General features: G+C 46.0%; 1 protein-coding gene across 1 annotated transcript in view; it reads left to right on the top strand.

Moving 5' to 3' along the window:
- The window catches only part of ATG9A (autophagy related 9A), an 83261-nt gene extending 70200 nt beyond the window's left edge, over window positions 1-13061 (top strand). The window contains exons 12-17 of the mRNA XM_073634361.1: window positions 1547-1792; window positions 2864-3030; window positions 3667-3763; window positions 5357-5558; window positions 9132-9274; window positions 10798-13061. Coding sequence (XP_073490462.1) covers window positions 1547-1792; window positions 2864-3030; window positions 3667-3763; window positions 5357-5558; window positions 9132-9274; window positions 10798-10803 — 861 coding nt within the window. The 3' untranslated portion in view covers window positions 10804-13061. The remainder of the gene's footprint in view (window positions 1-1546; window positions 1793-2863; window positions 3031-3666; window positions 3764-5356; window positions 5559-9131; window positions 9275-10797) is intronic.
- Window positions 13062-25093: the final 12032 nt, after the last annotated feature.

Raw genomic sequence — 25093 nt, 5'->3', positions numbered from 1 at the left:
CCATTGTTGGTGTCAGTGGAGGGAGACAGGAGTAGTGCCCCATTGTTGGTGTCAGTGGAGGGAGTAGTGCCCCATTGTTGGTGTCAGTGGGAGGTTTAGTGCTCCATTGTTGGTGTCAGTGGGGGAAGTAGTGCCCCATTGTTGGTGTCAGTGGGAGGTTTAGTGCTGCATTGTTGGTGTCAGTGGGAGGTTTAGTGCCCCATTGTTGGTGTCAGTGGGAGGGATAGTGCCCCATTGTTGGTGTCAGTGGAGGGAGTAGTGCCCCATTGTTGGTGTCAGTGGAGGGAGTAGTGCCCCATTGTTGGTGTCAGTGGGAGGTTTAGTGCTCCATTGTTGGTGTCAGTGGGGGAAGTAGTGCCCCATTGTTGGTGTCAGTGGGAGGTTTAGTGCTGCATTGTTGGTGTCAGTGGGAGGTTTAGTGCCCCATTGTTGGTGTCAGTGGGAGGGATAGTGCCCCATTGTTGGTGTCACTGGGAGGGATCGTTCCCCTATTGTTGGTGTCACTGGGAGGAATAGTGCCCCATTGTTGGTGTCATGGAGGGATAGTGCCCCATTGTTGGTGTCACTGGGAGTGATGGTGCCCCATTGTTGGTGTCACTAGGAGTGATGGTGCCCCATTGTTGGTGTCACTGAGAGGGATGGTGCCCCATTGTTGGTGTTGCTGGGAGTGATGGAGTCATGTCACTAGGCAGAACGGGGAAATGCCTTGTTTACATAGGCATCTCCCCATTCTACCTCTCCACACCGCAGTCGCGGGCCACCAGCGAACATCGAGTTCCCGGGACCCGTGGGCGTGCTCCCGCAGTGGGTATGCGCGCGCCAGCAAGGCGGTAAATTTAAAGGGGAAAACCTGTACGCCCATTTGCCTGCCTGTGCCATTCTGCCGACGTATATGTGTGTGTGGCGGTTGGCAAAAGGTAGGATTTTTTTCCAATTATCCTCCCTGCCCCTCATTCCTTTTGTTGCTTGGCTCCAGTTGCAGTTCACCCTTTGTGAACCGGTGTCAAAGATCTAATTAACAAGAATCTCAAAGTGATTGTAAACCTATATTTTTTTTTTTTTAAGAACAAACATGGTATACTTACCTGCTCTGGACAATAGTTTTACACAGAGGAGCCCCGATCCTCCTCCTCTTCTCGGGTCCCGTACCAGTGATCATGGTTCCTCCCCCTTCTACCGAGTGCCCGTCATGGCAAGCCGCTTGCTATGTTGGCACTCATGTGGGCGCTTACTCCCAAGCCACCTCCTCGTTGGCTTTGATGACAGGAGCAGGAGCCGTTGGCTCCCGCTGCTCTCTGTGAGCCTATGAGGAGGGAGAGAACCGCTGCTCTCATGCACAGCGCTGGATCGATATCAGGTTTAGGGCTCACAAACCTTCAGCCTTTAGATCCACTTTTGCAACTTTGGTCAGGTTTTAATGGGAGTGATCACCTCCATAAATCGAAACTGTAAGTTGGGAGGAATTGTTGGCAATGTCCTCTCCGCTGTCATAGTGAAGGTGTGAGGATGTGCCAGTAAACAGTGTGTGTCTTTCCTCCTGTTACAGTGGATGTCTGCAGGAAAAACGGAGGCCTCGGTGTACCAGCAGGCGGAAGACGGGAAGACAGAACTGTCTCTCATGCATTTTGCCATAACTAACCCGCGCTGGCAGCCCCCTCGGGAGTGCTCGGCCTTCCTGAGTCACCTGCGGGAGCGCGTGCAGAAGGACAGCGGTGGAACAACGCCGAAAAATTCTGCCGGTCTGGCGCAGCTGCTGCACTACTCTGGGTTGTCACTGCAGTCCGATTCTGAAGTAAGTGTATGTCTCCTTTTTATTCATCCTTCATTTCCATTTAGGCATACGTCCTAAAATGAAATGAGCAATGCCTTTAGAATATGGCCTGGTGTAAATTTTTTACACTCACTATCAAGTGATAGTTTGAAGCAGCTGAAGAACATTCAAAGGTAAGTTTGTGTCGTGTAACTTTTGGCTGGTTTTCTGGGCTTTATTTAAACATTGTTTATATAAAATAGGGGAATTCTTCATTTTTTTTTTTTTTTTACAAATTTTACACAAAGAGTCAGGATTTACATACACTATATTACCAAAAGAATTGGGACGCACATGAACTTTAATGCCGTTTTAGTCCGTAGGGTTCAATATTGAGTTGGCCCACCCTTTGCAGCTATAACAGCTTCAACTCTTCTGGGAAGGTTGTCCACAAGGTTTAGGAGTGTGTCTATGGGAATGTTTCACCATTCTTCCAGAAGCGCATTTGTGAGGTCAGGCACTGATGTTGGATGAGAAGGCCTGGCTTGCAGCCTTCGCTCTAATTTAACCCAAAGGTGTTCTATCAGGTTGAGGTCAGGACTCTGTGCAGGCCAGTCCAGTTCCTCCATCCCAAACTCGCTCATCCACGTCTTTATGGACCTTGCTTTGTGCACTGATGCACACTGGAGCGGTGCGCTGGCAGGACGGGAAAAAAAGTCCTGCTAGCAGCATCTTTGGAGCGGTGTGTATACCGCTCCTTCACCGCTCCTGCCCATTGAAATCAATGGGGCACTGCGGCTATACCGCCGGCAAAGCGCCTCTGCAGAGGCGCTTTGCGGTGGTTTTTAACCCTTTCTCGGTCGCTAGTGGGGGGTAAAACCACCCCGCTAGCGGCCGAATACTGCTGCTAAAACGACAGTAAAGCACCACTAAAAATGCATCATTGTAAATAAGCACGGGCAACAAAACTGCACTCAGTATAGTTGTGTGGGAATGACACATTTAGTGACAATACTCTAGCAGACCAGATAGAACCACATTAGTTCTCAGTAGCCGATAAAAGGTGTACCGTTTTTTAATGTTTTTATTTCTGTCTCCCCTGTTCTGTTTCAGCCTCACAGCCTTATGGCAAATGTCTTCACTGGAATGTCTCCGGGAGCCTTCCCTCCACACACAGATGTCCTCTGCTCTCCGCACATCTCTGCCGTGTCCGAGGTGGCCTCTGCTCTCCGTTCCTTGTCTCCGCAGCAGTCCTGCCACACAGCGCCAAACCAGAGCGGGTGAGGAAAGCGCAGTGATGTATTATAATTGGAGGCGCTTGTCCTGTGCTATTAGCAGTATTGTGCGCGTGTGTCTTATCATTTTCGGATGGAAAGCCACGCATAAGGGTTGGAATACACGACTTAGAGATCATCTACATATATAGAACAGATGCTTATGTTTTAGTAACTCTGTGACCATTTTTTTGGCCAGAATCATGCAGCTCTACCTTATATACAAAAACAAATATCCATTTTAAGGGTATCACCACCCTAGTGATTTTCTGATTGTGTCACTGTGCAACTGAAATGGCCTCTGACTGATTTTATTCACTGCAATTTATCAGTCTGATCTGTTATACTAGGACCTGTGAAAGTCACATCACACTGTTCGAGGTCCCTGTAACATCGGTAGCTAGTTAGGATCACTTCCTCATTACAATGGCGGCAGTCACTGGAGTCGTAGTCTTCAGAGCAGTCCTATGACACCTTTTGATAGGGCCGATTGAATGCCCATTGGAAAAAATGCCTGATTTGTCTACTTGGCCTGGGAAAAAGTCAAGGTGTCCTACTTTGATGCTCCTTCTAAACCTACACTGGTCACTGTGTATATTCTGTTGACTTACTGGGATGTTCCTAAATTGATTCTTGTTTCAGTTTTGGCAGCAGCTTATGGGAGGGCCCCATGAATAGCGGACCGTTATCTGAATACGCCTCAATGGAGATGAGCCTGCACGCCTTGTACATGCATGAAGTGAGTATGTTCTCATACCTAACCTACCTAACCCCCTACACTTCATGTCTCAATATTAAAGCGATATTAAAGTGGAGTTCCACCCCAAATAAAAAATTAATGTGCTTAAAAAAAAAAAAATAAAAAAACATTTGGAGAAAAAATTTTTTTTTACTCACCTCTAAATGCCTGTTGCTAGGGGGTCCCTCGTAGTCTGCCTCCTTCGGCGCCTAAGCTCCTGACGTCACTTCCCTTGGCGCAGGAAGGGAGATCACCTCCCCCCCCCCTAGGCAATCATCTGGGACACGTGACAGGCCCCAGATGATTGTGCGGCCAGTCGCGGCGTGGCATGCGCAGTGGGTGCCCGGCTGTGAAGCTACAGCTGGGTGCCCACAGTTAAAATGCCGGCGCCGCCGAGTGGAGGGGGAGATGAGCGGGGCTTTGATCCTCTGCTGGACCCTGGGTCAGGTAAGTGTCCGATTTATTAAAAGTCAGCAGCTGCAGTATTTGTAGCTGCTGACTTTGAATTTTTTTTTTTTTTATAATGGGAACTCCGCTTTAAAGGGTACGTTCACCTTTACAGAAATTCCACTCTTACAGGTGCTCCTCCTCGCTCCCCGCCCGCCCAAACCCCCCCCTCCCGCTGACCTGGTCCGAGACAATCTCCGGTTCTAAGCCCCGATATATTCGCGCCAGGTGTCCGTGGCTTAGAAATCCCCTCAACTGAACGTCCAAAACATCCCTCGTCAGGAGGGACGTTTTGGAGCATTCTAATTGGTCAGCGCTGTCACATGGGTGGCGCCGACTAATCAACAGCCGCATAGCCCGTCCTGTCAACTCTGGAGAAGACGGCTGCAGAGAGGATTTCTAAGCTCCGAACTCCTGGAGCGGATATATCGGGGCTTAGAACCGGAGATTGCGGCAGTCCAGGTGAGCGGGACGGGGGGGTGGGGGGGCGAGGAGGGGGACTTGTGTAAGTTCACCTTACAGATTTATCTGTAAAGGTGGACTTTCACTTTAAAGTCTTGTTTTTTATTTACCAAAAATAACAAACACGGTAATCTTACCTGCTCTGTGTAATGGTTTTGCGCAGAGCAGCCCAGATCCTCGTCTTCTCGGGCCCCCCACCGGCGTTCAAGGCCCCTCCCTCCTGCCGGGTGCCCCCGCAGCAAGCGGCTTGGTATGGGGGCTCCCGAGCTGAGCCGCTGCTCTGTATGTCCATTCACACACATGGCCCTGCCCCTCGGTCTCTGGCTCACTGACTGGGATTGACAAAAGCCATTCAGTTCCCAGAGAGGCAAGGCTCTCCTGGACATCAATGGATCGAGAGGGGGCTCAGGTAAGTATTGTGGGGGGGGGCTTGGAGGGAGCTGCACACAGAAGGTTTTTTACCTTTCCTTCCATAGAATGTATGAAGGTAAAAAAAACCTTGTGCCTTTACAACCACTTTAAACTCTTAACCATCAGTATTCGGATTGACTGAATTGTTTTTTTGATTTCATTGTGAATTCAGCCTGCAGTGAATTTGGCAATACAGATCAGGATGAATTGTTTTTCGTGCATTGCTTGTATAAAGTGGTCTTTGAGCCTGTTCCGTCTGCTTCCTTCTGGCAGTTACATCAACAGCAGACCCGTATGGCAGCAGGGCGGCACATATGGCACAGACAGGAGAGCGATGACAGCGGGGATAGCGGGCCGGCTGATGGACTTCTCAACACTACATGCAACATTCCATCCTCTGCCAGCTGCCCCTCTCCTGGCGCACTGCAGGACAGGATGCCACCAATCAGCGCTCACAGGTTTAGTACCAGCACAGGTAAGAGCGTCTCTCTGCATATTCTTGAAGGATTCTTCTTTATTAAAGGGAATCTGTCAAAATAGAATATGTTTACCCTGAGCTTAGGAAAAAAACTCCTCAAATGACTAAACAAAAAACTTCAAATCCAAAGTGTTGCTGCAGCTGCTTTAAATAATAAATCCCATACCAAAATAAAAATGAAAGTGCAGTCCTCTGCTTCTCCCACTTTTTCAAACAATGCTGTGCTTTACAAAAATAATTATTACCATGTGTGGCAAATGTGAACCCCACAAAAGTTTTAAAAAGAAGTCCAAATAAAGTGCAGAAATTAATGTTCTGTCCTCTGAAATAAATCCCGTGATCACCACATGTGACTGCGAAAGCAGTAAATTTGGGGGCTGCTCTTTTTCTTTACATGCATAATAAGTCGTTCTAAGCTTTGAAGGAATGATTTATTGGTAACCCCCCCCCCCATGGAGTTATTGATTTACATTGTGGATGGAGAGTAGCTTTTAGCATCTGACACTTCTAGGTGTGTTGGGTGCCACATTGTGGATGGAGATGTGGGTTTACATTATGCCAGCGATATGCAATTAGTGGACCTCCAGCTGTTGCAAAACTACAAGTCCCATCATGCCTCTGCCTCTGGGTGTCATGCTTGTGGCGGTCAGAGTCTTGCTATGCCTCATGGGACTTGTAGTTCTGCAACAGCTGGAGGTCCGCTAATTGCATATCCCTGCATTATGCCAATCATGGCAATGAGAGGCATTGTGATGATGAGTGCCTGGGGACAGTCACATGTGGTGATCACAGAATTTAATTTCAGAGGACATTTGATTCGTTTCTGCACTTTATTTGGACTTGTTTTTTGGACTTTTTGGGGTTTTGCATTTGCCACATATGGTAACAATTATATTTGTAAAAAACAGCGGGAGAAGTAGAGGACTGCATTCTCATTTTTAAAGCGCAGTCCCTCCCAAAAATGCAAAAATGGAACTTCCGCTTATCTGGTTCCTCCCCCACCCCCCCCCCCCCCTCCGGTGTCACATTTGGCACCTTTCAGGGGGAGGGCAGATAACTGTCTAATACAGGTATTTGCTCCCACGTCCGGCGATAGATCACCGCAGCTGGGGGGGGAGGGCGGGGACAGAGGATCTATGCCATGTCTGACCCCTCCTCTGTCCCCCTGCTGTCCTCTGGTAGACACACAGGTCCCAGAAGACAGCAGGGACCAGTCAGGATGCACAGTAGGGGACCAGGCTGTGAAGCCGCAAGGCTTCACTTCCTGATTCCCTTACTGAAGATGCCGGCGCCTCCACCTGGGAGCCAAGGGACGGGTCGGCTTCGGGTGAGGACATTGTGGGCTCCCTGGACAGGTAAGTGTCCTTATTTTAAAAGTCAGCAGCTACAGTATTTGTAGCTGCTGACTTTTAATTTTTTTTCTTCTTTTTTTTTTGGCGGAACTCCGCTTTAAAAAATTTTTTTGGTATACAAAATATAATATGACCACTGACTTGACTTTGTAGGTACAAATTATTAGGCTGTCATCTGTATCCTTCCTTTATTGCTTGTTGGCAGTAAGGAGTATTTAAAAAGGGCTTCTTTGCAAAGTAACAAGTTTATATTTGCCCCTTGCAATCTCCCCTATCTAGGACTACTCTAGCTGAAAAACCTCTCTTGGGAAAAAAAATGTAACATCTACCTCCCCACCCCTCTTACTTTTTCTGATTTTTTTTTTTTTTTTTTTTCAATCCCTCGTGCAGCGGGGATACTGTATATTCACTTTAGTCCACTGTGTAGGTACCCCTTTATCGTTGTTTTCGGGTGCAGGGGACTGGCAATCCTGGAATGCAGATGTGCCCAGCCAATCCCCTTTTTTCTGATGTCATCCACCTCTGGATCCTGAGAGGACCCAGCCTCTGTGGACAGCCAATAGAAAATGTCCACTTCACACAGGCAGTGACATGGAGATCCGAAGAAGGACTGTATGCAGGAGAATAGAAAGACTATGGACTGGAATGTCATGTTCATTTGGGTGAGTAAAAAGAGTATTTGGGTAAAGGGTGGGTGTGGAAATGCGATGTGTGTCTGTGGGGGCAACCTGGAGAGGAGCTTTTAGCATCTGACACTTTCAGGTGTGTTGGGTGCCTGGTTCCTTTTTTTGTGCACTGCTGTCCCTTTTCCTAAGGGGTCAGCAGAAAAAAACAGTGCAAAGAGGCATCCAAAACACTTGGTTCTAGATCAGGGATCCTCAAACTACGGCCCTCCAGCTGTTGCAGAACTACACATCCCATGAGGCATTGTAAAACTCTGACATTCACAGACATGACTCGGTATGATGGGAATTGTAGTTCCTGAACAACTGGAGGGCTGTAGTGTGAAGACCCCTGTTCTAGATGCTAAAACCTTTTCAGCCACTGTAGCACCTGAAGATAGCGGAAATCACCAACGCGGCAGGGGTAAAAGCATTTCCCTTTACTTTGCACAGAATCTCCTTTTTAAATACTTCTTAAAGCGGTAGAAAACCCAAAAAAAAAGAACCTGCAAGACAATAGCATAATGTGCTAGTATGCATTGCATACTAGCACATTATGAAATATTTACCTTAGAACGAAGCTTCTGCAGCGCACCCGGTCACCGCTGAGGGGGCTGACATGTTCCCTCTGTATTTCTTCCAGGTTTGCAGGCTTTGGTGCTGTGAGTAACCGGAGCCGCGATGACGTCCTCTGTTCTGGCACAATCCACCAGACCTTCAGAGCGCATGCACTGCTGATGTCAGCGGCTGCATGCAGGGTGAATATCAATATCTCCTAAACGGGGCAGGTTTAGAGATATTTATTTTACCTACAGGTAAGCCTTATTATAGGCTTAACTGTAAGTAAAAATGACTAAACTGGGTATACAACCACTTTAAAGTGGTTATAAAGCCTAAACATTTTTTTACTTTAATGCATTCCTTGCATTAAGGTATACAATCTTTAGGCATCAGTATCCCCCCTCACCCCCCTTTTACTTACCTGAGCCCTCATTCGATCCAGCGCTGTGCCTGTCTGCAGCTCTTCTCTCCCCTCACTTCCTGGTCTCACAGGCTTTGCAGAGGTAGCGGGAGCCATTGGCTATCAATCTGAGCCAGTGATGAGTGAGTGGGAGGGTGGCCAAGTCCCGCTGTCTTTGTCTACAGATGTAGACAGCAAGGCCCAGGAGCGAGCACGCATATGTGCCCCCATAGGAAGCGGCCAATGAAGTGTCAGGATATCCATTATGTTCTTGCTCCATTTTAATAACACACCAGATATTGAAGGGGAAAAAAAAGATGACGGCTCTGAAGCCTGGAAATGCAAGTCAGCAAATGCATGACTTCTTTGAAGTTAACCTGTCAATCGATGTGCTGAATCTGGCAATATTTCCATAGCGCAGAATTCATGTACTGTTTGTTTGAAATGTTTTATGTGCTTCTAGTTCTCTCCTCAATGCAGGATTCCGATCATACATCGGCCTTCAGACTTAGTCCCACGTAGATGTTACAAAGTTGTAATAATGGCGTTGTTTGAGAAAAATGTGGTATGAACTGGAGTTCTTCTAAATCTGCAGATTTTGGATCCATGCAGAGAGCCTCCTCCAACTTAGCAAGGCAGCCAATGGGAGGGTGGAGTGAGGAGGGACAGACAGCGAAGCACCCAGATCCCGTTCCGGAGGAAAGCTCAGAGGATGAGTTGCCACCACAGACTCATAAGGTATTGTCCAAGTGCAGATTTATATATGTGACATTCTAATGCCACATGATAGAACTATATGTACATTGTTCTGAGGAATAGCAAAGTCATTCTTTATGTCTAGAAAGCGGTGATGTCATCTCTGTAAATTAGATTTAAAGTGGTTGTAAACCCTATCAAAAAAAAAAAAAATGCATAGCATACTAGCTTAATATGAATTGGTTCACATCGAAGCCCCCACAGCGGTCCTCTTACCCCCCTCCGCCCGGCGACATCTCTCCCAGGGATTTCTTCCGGGTATCGTGGGCTCCGGCGCTGTGATTGGCCGGAGCCGTGATGACGTCACTCCCGCACATGTGTGCAGGAGCCCCCGGTTACGGCATACTGACTGAAGCAACGGCACATACGTTCAGTTTGCTTTAGTGCGCATGTGCCGATGCCGTGCAGGTTTAGGAGATATCCGGGGGAAGCTGCAGGTAAGCCTTATTATAGACTTACCTGTAGCATAAAGTGGTTGTAAAGGGTTTACAACCACTTTAAATGGAAGGAGCCTTATCTCTGAACCCAGTGGTGCGATCTTTCAGCCTTTTAGAATCGGCATAGGAAGGGGGCATGGCTATCGGTATTGTAACTGCAAATTTACAAGCCTTTAAATTTTGAATTGGCAACTGGCCACACATAGTCCTGCGCACTGATTTCTGGATTGACATTTCTGCTCCTGAAAACCTCCCATTGTGAGCTGCAGTGTCTGGGAAGGAGGGTGTGTGAGACAAAAATGAAGGGCGGAAGGAAAGAAATTTGCTTGATTGCCCCATCAACACATTCGGTGTTGATGGGGGAAGGCCTGCTGCAGCGCTATTGTACTCTGCCAGAGGGGGGCCACAGGGAGCCTTTCCAGCTGGCAGAATACAATGATTACTGCTGTCGGCTATAGCTGCGGGCAGTAATCACATGCTAAAAATCCGAAAGGCTGGCTATACCCAAGTCGATCGTTGGGTCGACTTTGGTACACTCAGAGCCTGCCCAATACAGTAGATAGATCGAGGTTCGGCCAGTTTCTGCTGAACTAGTCGAATTTTGATCCATGTATGGCTGGCTTAAAGGGGTTGTAAAGGTTCATGTTTTTTCACCTTAATGCATCCTATGCATTAAGGTAAAAAAACATCTGATGATTACCGGCCCCCCAGCCCCCCGGTTTACTTACCTGAGCCCTTGAAAGTCCCGCACTCCATCGTTGCCCGGGCTTCTCGGCTCTTCATCGGATAGATTGATAGCAGCGCAGCCAGTGGAACCAGACAAGAAACAGGAAGTGGGCTGTATAAGGGATTTACTGACAGAAAAAAACATGTTTTACTATCCAAAGTTAAAACAACAAAGTTTTAATAGATGGAAAGTTGAAAAAATTACTGAAGGTCCGCTTTAAGTAGAAGTGAATCCTAACTGAATTACATTTAGTTTGCTAAAGTATTGTATGTTGTAAACAGTTGCCATGTTTTTTCACCCTTTTTTTTTATCCTTTTTGTTGCAATTTTCTTCCTCGGCAGGTGTGATATCTCGAGCAGTCTCTGGAGATGCAGCCTGTCCAAAGCCATCCCGGCACAATGGGTTTCTTGTTGACCAGGAAACACCAGGAGACAAGTTCTGTTGTAAACTGTGTGCATGTGTGTCTGGCAGTGTGACCCCCTCAGTAGATGTACATATTTTTTTTTATATATATATATATATATATATATATATATATATATATATATAATTTATTTAGCTAGCAATCCAGTTGTGTTGCATTTGTATGCTATGATACTGGACTGATCTAGATTTACAGCAGGCTGTCAGAGGGTGTGTGAGCTGTGTGTACAGGAATAGGTTATACTGCTATCTCCGCTGTTTCTTCTGTGTCCACATTCTTTCTGTGTACGGCGTTAGGATTTCATATGCGCTATTTTAGCAGCCTGTGCCACCCAAGCCATCGGAGGAATACTAGGACTACAGCAGCTAAATACACAGTCGCAACACATATATCTGGGCACTTTTTTTTTTTTTTACAAACCAAAACATTGGTAAAGTAATGTACATCTTTTAGCAAACTCCCCATTGCACTATAACGCAAGATGGGTGATAACACTTCTCAGAGCCTGCAGTTCTGAAGACTCTGGGACACCGCCCTGCCACTTGTCTCTTTGCACTGCTGGTGCACAGGACCATGCCGGTGATGCCCTTCTAAGCCCTCTGCCTCCTCCACAGTTCACCTGAGTACTCTTCCAGCCAACCAGTTAAAGAGCAGATGCTCATGCTGCAAGCCGGATTCCACGCTCAGTAGGCAGACATATTTAATTTCATAACCTTTGAAGGAATATGTCTGTACAGTAGACTAAAGGGAATATTATCAAAGTTTACCTGGAGCTCTTCTTTTTAGGCTCGGGAACCTTAGGGTCATGTGATTCTAGGGTTGATTTCCTAAAACTGGAGAGTGCAGCTGTGCATAGAAACCAATCCACTTCCAGGTTGTATGGTCAATGCTTGATTGAACAAGCTGAAGTTAGAAGCTGATTGGCTACCATGCACAGCTGCACCAGATTTTGCACTCTCAAGTCTTCGTAAATCAACCCCACTGTTACTAGCGAGACTTCGCCAGCTATAGGATTTCTAGGAAAGACAGGGAGGACTTAGGCCTGCTTTGTATGTGTCACTCACCGACCATTTTTGGCAGTGAGGCATTGCTCTTTCTTTGCCTAAAAGGATGCAAAACCTAAATCTCTGGATAGAGTGAGACTTGCTGGCAATTCAGGGAGCAACACAAGAAAGCTGGTGAGTTTTTTTTTTTTAAACCTGCTGTGTCCTCCAAAAGCAATGCAGCGGTTGGCCAAAACAGGATCGCCTGTGTGGCATAGCTCTTGGGGTGCCGCTGGCTGTGCTATTTGCATATTAAGGAGCGAGAATGAAATAATGCACTGAAAAATATTCCCGTAAATTATAATTGTAAGAAAACGGAGCTTCTTTGTGTGTGAATGAAGACCTGTACGTGTTTCCCTTTAGCCACCAGTTAGAAGCTGCCTGCCTTTTTTTTTTGTACCCGGCTACCTGGTTTTTCAGGTAGGGTTTGATACTAATTTGCTGTAGGTAAAACTAAAGGAGATTTGTACAGAGATTGTAACAAATCTGTTCAGATTAAAGCTGAATTCTGGGGAAAAAAACAATTTTTTAAGAACATTCTTTAACTACCACAAAATATATAAATCCATTTTGTTTGTACCATTTCTGTTTGCGGCTACAAACCCTGATATTTTCCTGTAAAAGTAACAGTGACATCAACACAGTATATACACACACACACACCAGAGTGGAGACACACAATGACAGGAGGGGGCGGAGACCAGACCAGCCACCCTGCACAAGGAAGGAGCAGCAGTGAGCAGTCTTTCTTACAGGAAGCTCCTGCACAGAGGGAAAGTCTCACACTGGATCACTGCACAGATGTGGGAGAAATACATAAAGCACACCAAGATTGAAGTAAAACTACACAGGACTCATGATTTAAGGTAACATTTGCTTATCCTGGAATTCAGCTTTAAGACCCTTTTTATGAATGAAGTCTGGAGTGATGTGTAAATGAGCGGCGTTCTTTGTATTACAGTGGCGGTACCTGTGTTTCTTTAGGATCTGTCTTGTCATTGTGAGCTGTCCTTTACTAAGTGTACCGCTAACTTGTCTATCAAGGGACACCGCTCCTCTCTGTTTTGTATAGAAATGTATATGGCAGATTTTGTACTATTGTATAATTCTAATTAAAGAATAATTATGTTCAATGTCATCTGTCTGTGTTTTTTTTTTTTTCTACTGCTTGTTCATTATGGAAAGGCTTATAAAACACTGCAGATGGTTAGGTAGGACCAATAGAAAAGGCTAAGAAAATCCTGTCTGCACTGCTTTACGTTTCAAGGCAAACCTGCCCTTCACCCTGGCAAGAGTGCTGCCTAGAAGCCGACACCAGAAGTGTTACATTTATTACCTAGAAAATATATTTTCTCAATTGTATATTACAGGACACAGAGTACTTCATATTCATGACTACTGCGGCTGTGCTGCCATGTTCAGGTGACTAGACAATAGCCAAAAAAATCAGGCATCCTGATCCAGTCATCATCCCTCTTAAAGGAGAAGTATAGTCAAAGCTCTCCTGTGACTCGTTTTCAGCAGACAGCAGGCTGAAGCCAGCTGTCAGCTGACGTCACAGAGCTAGTCCAGGCTCGGGCAAGATCGCGACAATGAAGTCGAGATGCGCTCACCTTCCCCATCGGCACCTGGCTCAGCCTCTCAGTGAGCAAAGGGGGGGGGGGGGCATAACAGACAGTGGTGACTTACAGTCGCCAGCTCTCTGCTCAGGGAGCCCTGAGAACCAAGCGATCTGCAGTGTTTGATCACTTGGTTCTCAGTCTTAGAGCCGACGGGTAATTGGTGCTGCATCCACCTGGGTAGATATAATTCCGCAAAAAAAAATAACATCTCTTTTAACTCAGCTAAGCCTCAGTTTTTAGCTAGTTTACTTAGGTGATAGATGTCTCTACTGTTTCTCAGAAGATCTCCTTTTGTGGACCTTAGTCCCAGGCTTTCTAGCTTATTTCTAACACCCCTGAAAGGGCTTTATTCAGATTAGATGATACAGCCAGAAGGCCAAAAGAAACTGTACCCAGACTCCATGTGTAGGTGTGGGGACGGCCTGTAATGTTGCTGGATCCTGGGAGCAGCAATCTATAGGGTACAGTGTACCAGGAGATCTCACTGAAAGGGTGCTGTACAGGTCCAGGGCAGTGATCCACCTGGGGGGAGGGAAGAGTTGAGTTCCAAAAGGCCCTGTGGGGTGTGTCCACTGTGATGGATGCAGCTTGGACTGGTAAGTGCCTCTGGGCTAAGTGGAGCAGGTGACAGGATTCCTCTATAGGGCTGGATTCACACCTATGCATTTTTAGTGCATTTTGCAGATTTGCACTACAGTCCATTTAACATGGTTTCCCATGGAACATGTTCTGTAGTGCAAATCTGCAAAAAAGCACTAAAGATGCATAGGTGTGAATCAAGAAAAGAACTTGTGCTATGAAAGAATATTTAAAATAAACCTAATTCTACTAGTACTACTGTTGCCGCTGCTTAAAATATATTAATCTTAAAAATCATAGTGCAATCAACCACAGTGCAAAACAATGGTTATCAAACTTCATCCGTCGAAATTTTTTGCTTCCTTGTGCAAAAAAAAAAGATATATATAGATAATATAGATAGATAGATGGATAGAGATATATTTCATATAAAATCAAAAAAGTTCATGTAAAGTTAGTCCCAAGAAAAATTCAATCCTTCATTGGCATTCTTCATCCAAAGTGCTCTGTGCATATATAATAACAATAAAGTGCTCCAAACAGTCATATGCTGTGAATAGTGTTCTACACACTGTGCTCTTACTCACCAGAATGTGTGGACCCCCAGCTGATGTGCATGAGGGTCTTATGTGATTATTGCTCGTGAGGCGGGTAATAAAGAGAATGACTCTTCAAACTCTTCCTATATGAATGGTATGGTATGATGTCTAGTTGTCAGCATTCCATTACTCATACTGCATTGAGATTAAATAAAGGGAGAGAGCTTATATAGTGTGGTATGTTCCAGTTGTTTAATAAAAAGTATAAAATCACACTTACAATAATCCAAAAGGTAAACCACTTTGTAATCGTATACAAATAAACTGCCAGCAAGGTTTGGATTTCTCCTGGTTCGCTGTGATTCCACGTACGTTTCACCATTGCCAGAAGTGACGTCTCTAAGAAACCGGAACTTCCGTCGATGTGTTTTGCCTCTGGTCTATACCACCCTGTGGGAGGGGTGAAACACGTCACCCCAAAAACACCATACCAACAGTTTGGAGGTGGAAATATCCTGGTGTGGGTGGGGCTGTTTCTCAGCATACGGTACTGGCAAACTTCATATCATTGAAGGAAGGATGAATGTACCAAGACATTCTTGATAAAAATCTGCTGCCATCTACCAGGATGATGAAGATGAAGATGAAACGAGGGAGGACATTTCAGCAAGACAATGATCCCAAACACAAAGCCAAGGAAACTCTCAATTGGTTTCAAAGAAAGAAAATAAAGCTGATAGAATAGCCCAGCCAATCACCTGACTTGGATCCAATAGAAAATCTATGGAAAGAACTAAAGATCAGAGTTCATAGAAGAAGCCCATAGAACCTTCAAGTTTTGAAGACTGTGCGGAAGAATGGGCCAAAATCACACTTAAGCAACGCATGCGACTAGTTTCTCCATACAGGAGGCGTCTTGAAGCTGTCATTACCAACAAAGGCTTTTTGTACCAAGTATTAAATATATTTCAATTTGCGTGTTCAATACTTTTTCCCTGTGTCATTCCATTTTATTACACATCACTTCATTTCTGAACATATTTATTTTGGTGTCTTTGTATGTATGGGTTACATGGGTTGTTGCCAAAAGAGGAAAGGAGGGAGGCGCACCTAAGGGTAGTAATATAAGATAGTTTAATAGCGCAAATGTAATGCACTTACAAGAAAGAAGACATCATGAGCATATCTACGGTATGGAAGGTCCTCCTCAAGGGGTGCCAGCTATCCGGTTTCCCAATGTTTGGCAGCTGTATAAGCCTGTGCAGGACGCTGAATCCAAGACAAGGAGATCATCTCCGACAATCCAAGACAACTTGGTACAAAGTCTGTATTTAAGGTCCTTTTTTTTATGTACAGGATTGAAATTTGACTTGGGCCTAAGGTTGGTATACTGTACAGGTGGGGAGGTGGGGCAATGTTGGGACAACCTAAGTCCTCATAATGACTTTCCACATGTCTTTGGTCCGCTGGCCCTTCTAGTTCCACGGTGCGGCCAGACTGCCTTTAAGCTGCTCGCACACAGAAACTGACGGGCCAGTAGAAGGAGCTGTATGCTCTGAGCGCGTAGCCTAGTTTCCTGTCCGTCCTACACTGAGGTCCACCCACCGGGTGACATTATTTGCCTTTGTACGGTCCACGTCAGGCTGCCTGGTTTCTCCTAATCTCCTTGTCTTGGATTCAGTGTCCTGCACAGGCTCATGCACCTGCCAAACATTGGAAAACTGGATAGCTGGCACCCCTCGAGGAGGACCTTCCATACCGTAGATATGCTCATGATGTCTTCTTTCTTGTAAGTGCATTACATTTTTGCTAATAAACTATCTTATAATACTACACTTAGGTGCGCCTCCCTCCTTTCCTCTTTTGTATTTCTCACGGAGTACTCCGGATACGCTCTGGGGATGGTTGGCACCTGAATTTTCTTAAGTATATATGGACTGATTCTAACCATATTAAGGACAATACCACCCACATATATAAATTTGAATTGCTATGCAGGCTTTCTCATTGTTATGTGCTGGGTAATCTTTTCTTTTAATAGGTTGTTACCAACATGTGGTGAAAATTTCATGTCAATCGCACCTTTTAGAAAAATATTTACCTAGAAAAATGGTGACGTGTTCAATACTTAGTCTACCTGCTTTATAGGCAATGAAGCTACTCTTCCATGCCTTCAGTAACACGGACCATGAGGACTAATGCGCAAAAAATGATTGGTTTAATGCTTTTATCACTTCTTTTCCCAGGTCTGTGGAATGCTGGGAACTAGTTGAAATCACAGGACATTCCAACAGAATGTGGGATGGTTGAGAGGTATGCATTACTACCACTGCACCTCAGCTATCTATTATAGGGGGTGACCGTAAAGTTTATTACAGTTTATTCGGAGATCCCATTCATTATATTACCTATGTGCCTCAACCATCTATTATAGAGGGTGTCACTGTACAGTACTGAGCCTATATAGCCAGGAACCCATCCCATTACCTGAGTAGCGAAACCATCTACTATGAGACTGTAAGCAGAGAAAGTGCACTGTAATTTATCATGAGGAATTTAAAGTGGTTGTTTAGCCACTATAGTATATTCATGCCATCCCCTCTGTTAAATAACAATATGTGTCCCAGTGTCTGTGCTATATAAAAAAGATGCTGATTTCTACCTTACATCAGAGCGTTGCCCGGCACTCACGTGACTCCTCACCTCTCTCCTCTCCCAGGCTGACAGCTACAGCGGGAGGGGCCAAGAACTCCTGCTGACCTCAGCCACGAGGAGGGGAGGAGAGAGAACCGAGCGGTCAGGTGAGCGCCTGGGAGACGCTCTGATATAAGGTAGAAATCGGCATCTTTTTTATACAGTTCAGGGACACATATTGTTATTTAACAGAGGGGATGGCATGAATATACTATTGCTGTTACTGCAGGAGGAGGGGCAGAGCAGCACTGTCACAAGCTGACCCACAGGGAGGGGAGGGGGAGAGGAGGACAGAGGAGAGACAGGATAGGTGCAGATGACAAAGACACGTAAACTGACTATGGTGTCAGGGCTCAGCAGCCATGATAAACAGTGCTCAGTTTATAGGGGGGAGGGCAGGGTCAGCCAGGTATTTTGGGTTAAACGGGGCCAAATTACACAGCACAAACACTGTGTAGTAATTCATGCTTTAAGGCAAAGGGATCCTTTTTTTTTTTTTTCTTTTAGGTCCACTTTAAGACTATATGGAACAAAGGTAATACCATTCACACGTACCCTGTAGTGTGAATGGTATGTAGTAGTATAATCAATAATTCAAAGTGCCAAATGCATATATAACATTTGAAAAGTCCAATAAAGTGCTTCATTAAGTGCTCCAAAGTGTCTCTTGTGCTCATTATCTTGTTCAATTCAAAATATCATGCAACATGCATTTCACTCCAGTCCCAATGTTCACATGCTCCCCCTTTGAACACCACAGTCGCCAGCCATCCATGACCCCTTCGTATAATAAGTGGGTCTATTTGCGCTTAAGGATCTCTCCAAAGCTCCTCTCGCCCCCTTATGAGCTGTGTCCCATTATTACACTTCCTCCTCCAGAGACTACCACACAGGTACATGGAACAAGGGTATACTCAAAATAGTGTATTATTGCTTATTTATTAAACATTAAAACTGCTAGAAACATACATAAATTATGCTTGCCATGCACAAGCTAAGAGCGCATTACAGTGTGTCCAGGACGCTCCTGCATTCCACGTACCCGAAGTGCTGTAAGAAAGCTCCGCCCAGCGCATTTTGTCTTCTTGATGTCATCGTTGCCTGATCCTCCAGTCCCATGGCAGATGACATTCCCCCATGCTCTAGCAGTGTACTTTGCCATTGCGTCCTCAGATCCAGTGCATGGCTGTGGTCCCTGCATCAGTCCTGATGACGTCAGAGGACCTTAGACTGCCATGGTGCAGGGGAGAAGAGGCTATCTAGCAACACAGAGGAATGGAGAACTAGGTAAGTAAATCTGCTTCTCATGGACTCCCTAGACATTAAGCCAGGTACAACCTTACTGCAAGGAAGGGCTTTTTAGTTTTCTGGAATTAAGACTAAAGTTGAATTATTTGGTCTCAACACCAAACAGTATGTCTTGCAGAAATCCAGTACAGCTCACCATCCAAATACCACCTCCATGCTTTAGTGTAGGAATTGTGTTAATATCCTGTTATGGGGGGGGTGATAATATCCTGGTATGGGGGTGTTTCTCTGTGCAGGGACTGGAGCACTTGTCAGGATAGAAGAAAAATGGATGGGGCAAAATACCAAATTCTTGAGAAAAATCTGCTGCCCTCTACCAGAAAGTTGTCAATGGGAAGAAGTTTTACCTTCCAACATGACAATGACCCAAAGTACACAGCAACAATGACTACACAGTGGTTGCAGGAGAAAAAGGTGAATGTCCTTGCATGACTTAGACAGAGCCCAGACTTAAACCCCATTAAAAATCTGTGGACTGACTTGAATACTGCAGTCTACAAATTGTCATCAAATGTTACTGAACTTGAGCAGTTCTGCAACGAATAGCGGGCAAATATCACAAAGTCTAGATGTGCAAAGTTAGTAGAGACAAATCCCAACAGACTAAAGGCTGGAATTAAAGCAAAAAGTGGTCCAACAAAACACTGACATAAGGGGGTGATCCTTTTTCTAACTCAGTGATTCTATGTTTGATTCTTTTTTTTTTTTTTTACTCTGACATGTTGGTGTTATATCTTTCACTTGGATGTTATAAGTTGCACTGAGTAAATACAGCTGGAAAAAACAAAAACGGTGTCTGTCTTCATTTCTGGCTGCAAAGCAACAAAATGTGATTATTTTAAAGGGGGGGGCAAAGTTAGGTTTTTTTTTATACTTAATGCATTAAGATAAAGAGCCTTCTGTGTGCAGCAGCCGCCCCAGCATCCCCTAAAACTTACCTGAGCCGCATCTCAGTCCACGAGTGTCTCCGCCATCCGAGACTCTCCCTCCTGATTGGCTGAGACACAGCAGCGGTGCCATTGGCTACCGCTGCTCTCAATCAAAGTCAGTCAGCCAATCAGAAGAGAGAAGGGCCAGGCCGCAGCTCCGTGTCTGAATGGACACACGGTGCTGTGACTCGGCTCGGGTGCCCCCATAGCAAGCTGCTTGCTGTGGGGGCACTGAACAGGAGGGAGGGGCCAGGAGCACAGAAGAGGGACTGAGAAGAGGAGGATCAGGGCTGTTCTGTGCAAAACCAACTGCAACAGAGGAGGTACGTAAAACAGGTTTGTTATTTTTATTGAAAAGAAAAAAGACAAGACTTTACAATCACTTTAACCAGTTCCCGCCAAATCACATACCTGTACGACGTTGTCTTCAAGTCACCCCGGTACTGTTTTTTAGAGCCGACGGTCGGCTTTCCTGTAATTACAACCAGTGCGTCAAAAGCAGCCACTCAGCTGTTATTACAAGCAGCGGGATGTCCCACCGCTCGCCCGGGCTCTCCCGTCCCATCTGGAGACCCGAGCCACCAGCTGGCATGTCCGCTGACTGGCCGGAGATCCGAACAATTCTGGAATCCGCTTTCATCGGGTCTCTGATGCAGTAACCCGGAAGCAATGTCACAACTTTACTCGGCAGCCAACGGCCCCATTTTTCAAAAATCCAAAGTATTCAAAAATGCAGATCTTGGTGTTTTGAATACTTTCTTTTTTTTTTTTTTTTACGAGAAAGAAAAGGTTTTTTTCAAATCTTTACATTACAATCCATGGACAGGCACAGTCGGTAACATTTACATTACAGTAGGGATTACCACATAGAGCAATTTCCTGATATCCAGAGGAGAGAGGGGTGTGAAACCCCTAAAATACAGTAGGATGGTCTTCTGATAGGTGTATTGTACTATATGGCTGCAGGAGGAAACCATAGAGGCAGGAGGGGGGAGAGGAGGGACCCCAAGTGGTAAATTTAGTAAACAGTTATCAAGGTACAGTTTCATGACCTAGATCATCGTCTGCAATCTCCTAGCCCCAAGCGTCTATCCATCCCGACCAGATTTTATTGAATTTGCCAGGGCAATTCCGGTTAAGGTGATTCATTCTATACAGTGGCAAAACAGAATTTAAAACAGAGCGCCAAGTAGATACTGTGGGCGGTGCAACATCCTTCCAATGGAGAAATATCTCCCTACGTGCATAAAAGGTGGCATAACTTAGGACAGTGTTTCTCAACTCCAGTCCTCAAGGCGCCCCAACAGGTCATGTTTTCAGGATTTCCATTATCTTGCACAGGTGATTTGATCAGTTTCACTTCCTTAGTAATTACCACAGCCGATTCATCTGAGGGAAATCCTGAAAACATGACCTGTTGGGGCGCCTTGAGGACTGGAGTTGAGAAACACTGACTTAGGATATTGGCCCTTAACGTTAGTGCCAAAAACATTGAGCAACATGAACCTGGGATCCGACTCGAGGGCTAAAGAGGTTATCCGATTGAGATCATTGAGAATCTCTAACCAAAAGGCAGTAAGGCGTGGACAGGACCAGACCATATGGAGAAAGGAAGCAGCCTGCATACCACATCTGGGACAGGGCATCGGGGGCCCCCAGGTTCATAATTGTCAATCTTTTTGCGGTGAAGTAGGCCCTGTGCAAGAACTTAACTTTTAGGGAACAGTCTCTGGCTGAAATCATATTAGTCACAAAAGAGGACAAACAACCTTCCCAATCCTCCTCCGTCGAGCCAGGGATGTCTACTCTCCACTTGTCAAAGATCTTTTCTAATTTATTAGTAGGGGTTATGGATAGGCGGAAGTAGAGGAAAGATAAAGGTTTGTCTATTACCTTTGCAATAAGCAATTCTTCAACAGGGTCCAATTCTAGGGTGAGAGAGGGTGGGAACTGCTTCTGAAATGCATAACGAAGTTGGTAGTAGCGGAACAACATCCACCTCGGTAATGTATATGCATCTTTAAGGTCGAGGAAAGATCACAATTTGCCGCCTGAAACAACATGTTTAATATTCACCATACCTCTTGTTGTGCAAACCTGCGGGTCAGGAACTTTATTCAGATGTGGGAGATTTGGATTACCCCAAAGGGGGGTATGTGAGGAGAACATCTCTGGAGAGCTATAACGGGCCCTCTCCCTGTGCCATACTGAAATAGTGGTACACATCAGATCTGTAATTCCGGGGTGGGATTTTGGTCCCCTGAACACCAAGTTGCTAAGGATGGAGTACAACCCCACGATGGCCGCCTCCAGAGTAACCGCTGGGTTATCTTTAGGTTGGGAGAACCACCATCTCACCATTACCAGGACCGCCGCCCAGAAGTAAGCCTGAAAGTTAGGTAGGGACAGGCCCCCCTGAGTGAGAGGGAGCTGTAAAGTAGAGATGGCCAGACGTGGAGGCCTCCCATTCCACACAAAGGATGATATAATTCCTCGTATTTTGTCAAAGAAGGAGGCTGGAGGCACCAGATGGGAATGACTGAAGAGATAAAGGAACTTAGGTAAATATACCATCTTAACAAGGTTCACTTGACCCACTGGCTTAAGAGGGAGAGACCTCCAGGCCATATATTTCTGAGAGAAGGTCCTAAGCAACGGCAAGAGGTTCAGCTCAAAATATGAGGACAAAGGGGCCCTTATCACTACCCCTAAATATTTAAATTCAGCAGTCCACGTCAATGGAGTACTGATCTGGGTGTGGGGGGTCCAAGGTGTGTAACGGGAATAGGAGTGACTTTTCCCAATTAACCCTGATGCCTGAAAAGGATCCGAACACATCGATGATTTGAAGGGCCGGAGGGAGAGAGGAGATGTCTTTCAGGAACAGGAGAGTGTCGTCTACATATAGGGATACTTTGTCTTCAATCACCCCCACCTGTATGCCCTCAACCGAGGGAGCAGACCTAATGCGCACTGCCAGGGGTTCCATTGCCAGAGCAAACAGGCCCGCTAAGAGCGGGCAGCCCTGTCTAGTGCTGTGAGTTAGGGGAAAAGGAGAGGACAACGAGTTATTAGTGCGTATTCGGGCTGTAGGGTTGTGGTAAAGCAATTGGACCCACTTAAACCGAGGGCCGAATCCAAATTTACGTAGCCGGCCCAGAGGGGACGCCACTCCACTGAACCAAAAGCCTTTTTGGCATCTACGGAGGCCACCACTCCTAAACCGTCTCCATCCACCCTAGAGAGATTTGTAAGGAGGCGTCGGATATTAATATCGGTTCCCCTACCCGGCATAGATCCGGATTGATCCGCATGTTCCAAAGCAGCGATCACAGTGTTCAATTGACCGGCCAGGACCTTAGCCAAAATTTTTGCATCCACATTAAGGAGGGATATTGGCCGGGATGAGGAACACTGCTTTGGAGCCTTACCAGGTTTGAGAAGGACCACAACAACTGCTTTAGCCATGGAAAGGAGATGAGATCCCTCCTCCATGGCTTTTTGGAGCATAAGCCTGAATGTAGGGAGCAGCTCCTCCGCATATGTCTTAAAGAATTCAGCGGGGAGGCCATCAGGGCCTGGTGTTTTACCATTTTGCAGGGAAGCCACCGCCCATTGAAGCTCTTCCAGCGTAATGGGGACATCCAATGCATCTCTAGATGTCAAGATGGCAAGCATGGCAGCTCAATTTCCTCCAGATATTTGTATAGTTCCTCATCTGTGCCCACCATCCGGGAGCTATACAGCTCTTGATAAAACAATGCGAAACATGCATTAATAGAGGCAGGATCAGTCAGCAGCGACCCGTCAGAGTCACAAATGCCGGAGATAGACACAGGTGAGGAACTTTCCCTAGCCAACCATGCCAGCATACTCTCAGTTTTTTCCCCATGTTCGAATATGCATTGGGATTGATGTTAAAACTGGGTTTTAGTAGCAGGTGTTCAGAGCAGAAGAACATCTCTCAGTGCCGGCTGAAAATCAGAGTCGGGGGGGCTCTTGACAGGGAGTATTCCACTTCAAGGGCAGCCACCCTCTCTTCAGCCCTCAGCAAGTGCTCCCTCAAGCCCCTGCGAACCCGACGGACGTGTGACTGCAGGCTGCCTATGGAGAATGCTTTAAAAGCATCCCAAGAAGTGAACAGAGATATAGAACGGTCCTCATCCCTTCAGTAGTGTATCATATCAGATCTATATGCTCAGAAATGAACCCTTGAATCGGACAACCAGAACCTGGATAAACAACACAGACTATCCCGTGCGGCAGTAGACACAGTCAATTTCAAGGCAAGAGGAGCATGGTCTGAAATGCCTTGAGGTAGGATGGAGATTTCCCGAATTCTAGAAAGGACAGACCCCCCCCCCCCCAACATAGACCAGGTCTATACGAGAAAAGGTTTTATGCGAGGAGGAATGACAAGTGTAGGTATGTTGATGAGGATGATGCCATCTCCACACATCTGTCAGATTGGAGGCTTCCGCCCAAGCGGACAGCTCCAAGGGAGTAAACGCCCCTGTGCAAAGTCTGTCCATCCCAGGATCCAGGACCATATTCAGATCTCCAAGAATCACATTATCTGTACAGTAGGCAACAATTTTGGTAATCAATTGGTTAAGCAGTCTCATGGAGGCAGGGGGAGGTAAGTACAGCCCCACCACCAACAGTTCCAATCTATCCACCATGGCATGTAATATGACATATCGGCCGTCCGGGTCCAGCTCCAGTGCCAGTAGCCTAAATGCAAGAGACTTGTGAATTAAAATGCTGACCCCCTGGGAATAATTGGTATATGAGGAATGGTAATGGTGTCCTACCCAGGGCCTCTTAAGACCCAAGAGTTTACTGCCCACTAAATGGGTCTCTTGTAAAATACAAATCTGGGGACGGTAGGAATTCAAAAATGGAAAAAACAGGGACCTCTTCACGGAGGAGTTCAGACCCCTGGTGTTCCAAGACACTATATTACATTCAACCATATGCACTAGGCATTACAGAACTTGGCAAGGATATCCAAAAAGGCCTAGGAGCAGAACCTGGACCACTGCATAAAACGGTGTATGCAAAACATGGCAACTTGAGATAGGAAGGGGCACATCATTTGTAAAGTTAAAATAAAAAAGAAAAGTACAACAAAACAGTCCCAACCAACCCCCCACCACAACTCCAACTCTGGGGAGGCTTAATAACCCAACCCAAAATGGGCAAAAATGCCTTCAAGGGGAGAACGCGTGCAAAACGGCATCCACAGTCCGGCAGTCAACTAGCACACATTTAGCACACAGTTCGGGACCGGATCAGAAATGTGGGTGCAGTCTCCCAGCAGTCGTTGGGGGTACAAACTTGACCAGCATAGCTGCATAGGGCAGTAGGCGTAATAACACAAGCCATAGGAGAAGGGGGGAGAGTGGATAGTCTGATATCCAGGCAGGAGTAACAAAGGGTGTGTCAAGGGGTGGCAAAACAACATCTCCCGCCCTATGGAGAACCATGGGACCTGTC

Source organism: Aquarana catesbeiana, linkage group LG06, assembly GCF_042186555.1.
Source record: "Aquarana catesbeiana isolate 2022-GZ linkage group LG06, ASM4218655v1, whole genome shotgun sequence".
In the NCBI taxonomy this organism is placed as follows: Eukaryota; Metazoa; Chordata; class Amphibia; order Anura; family Ranidae; genus Aquarana; species Aquarana catesbeiana.
Note: the sequence above shows the minus strand (reverse complement) of the source record. Positions and strands in the feature narration are given on the sequence as shown.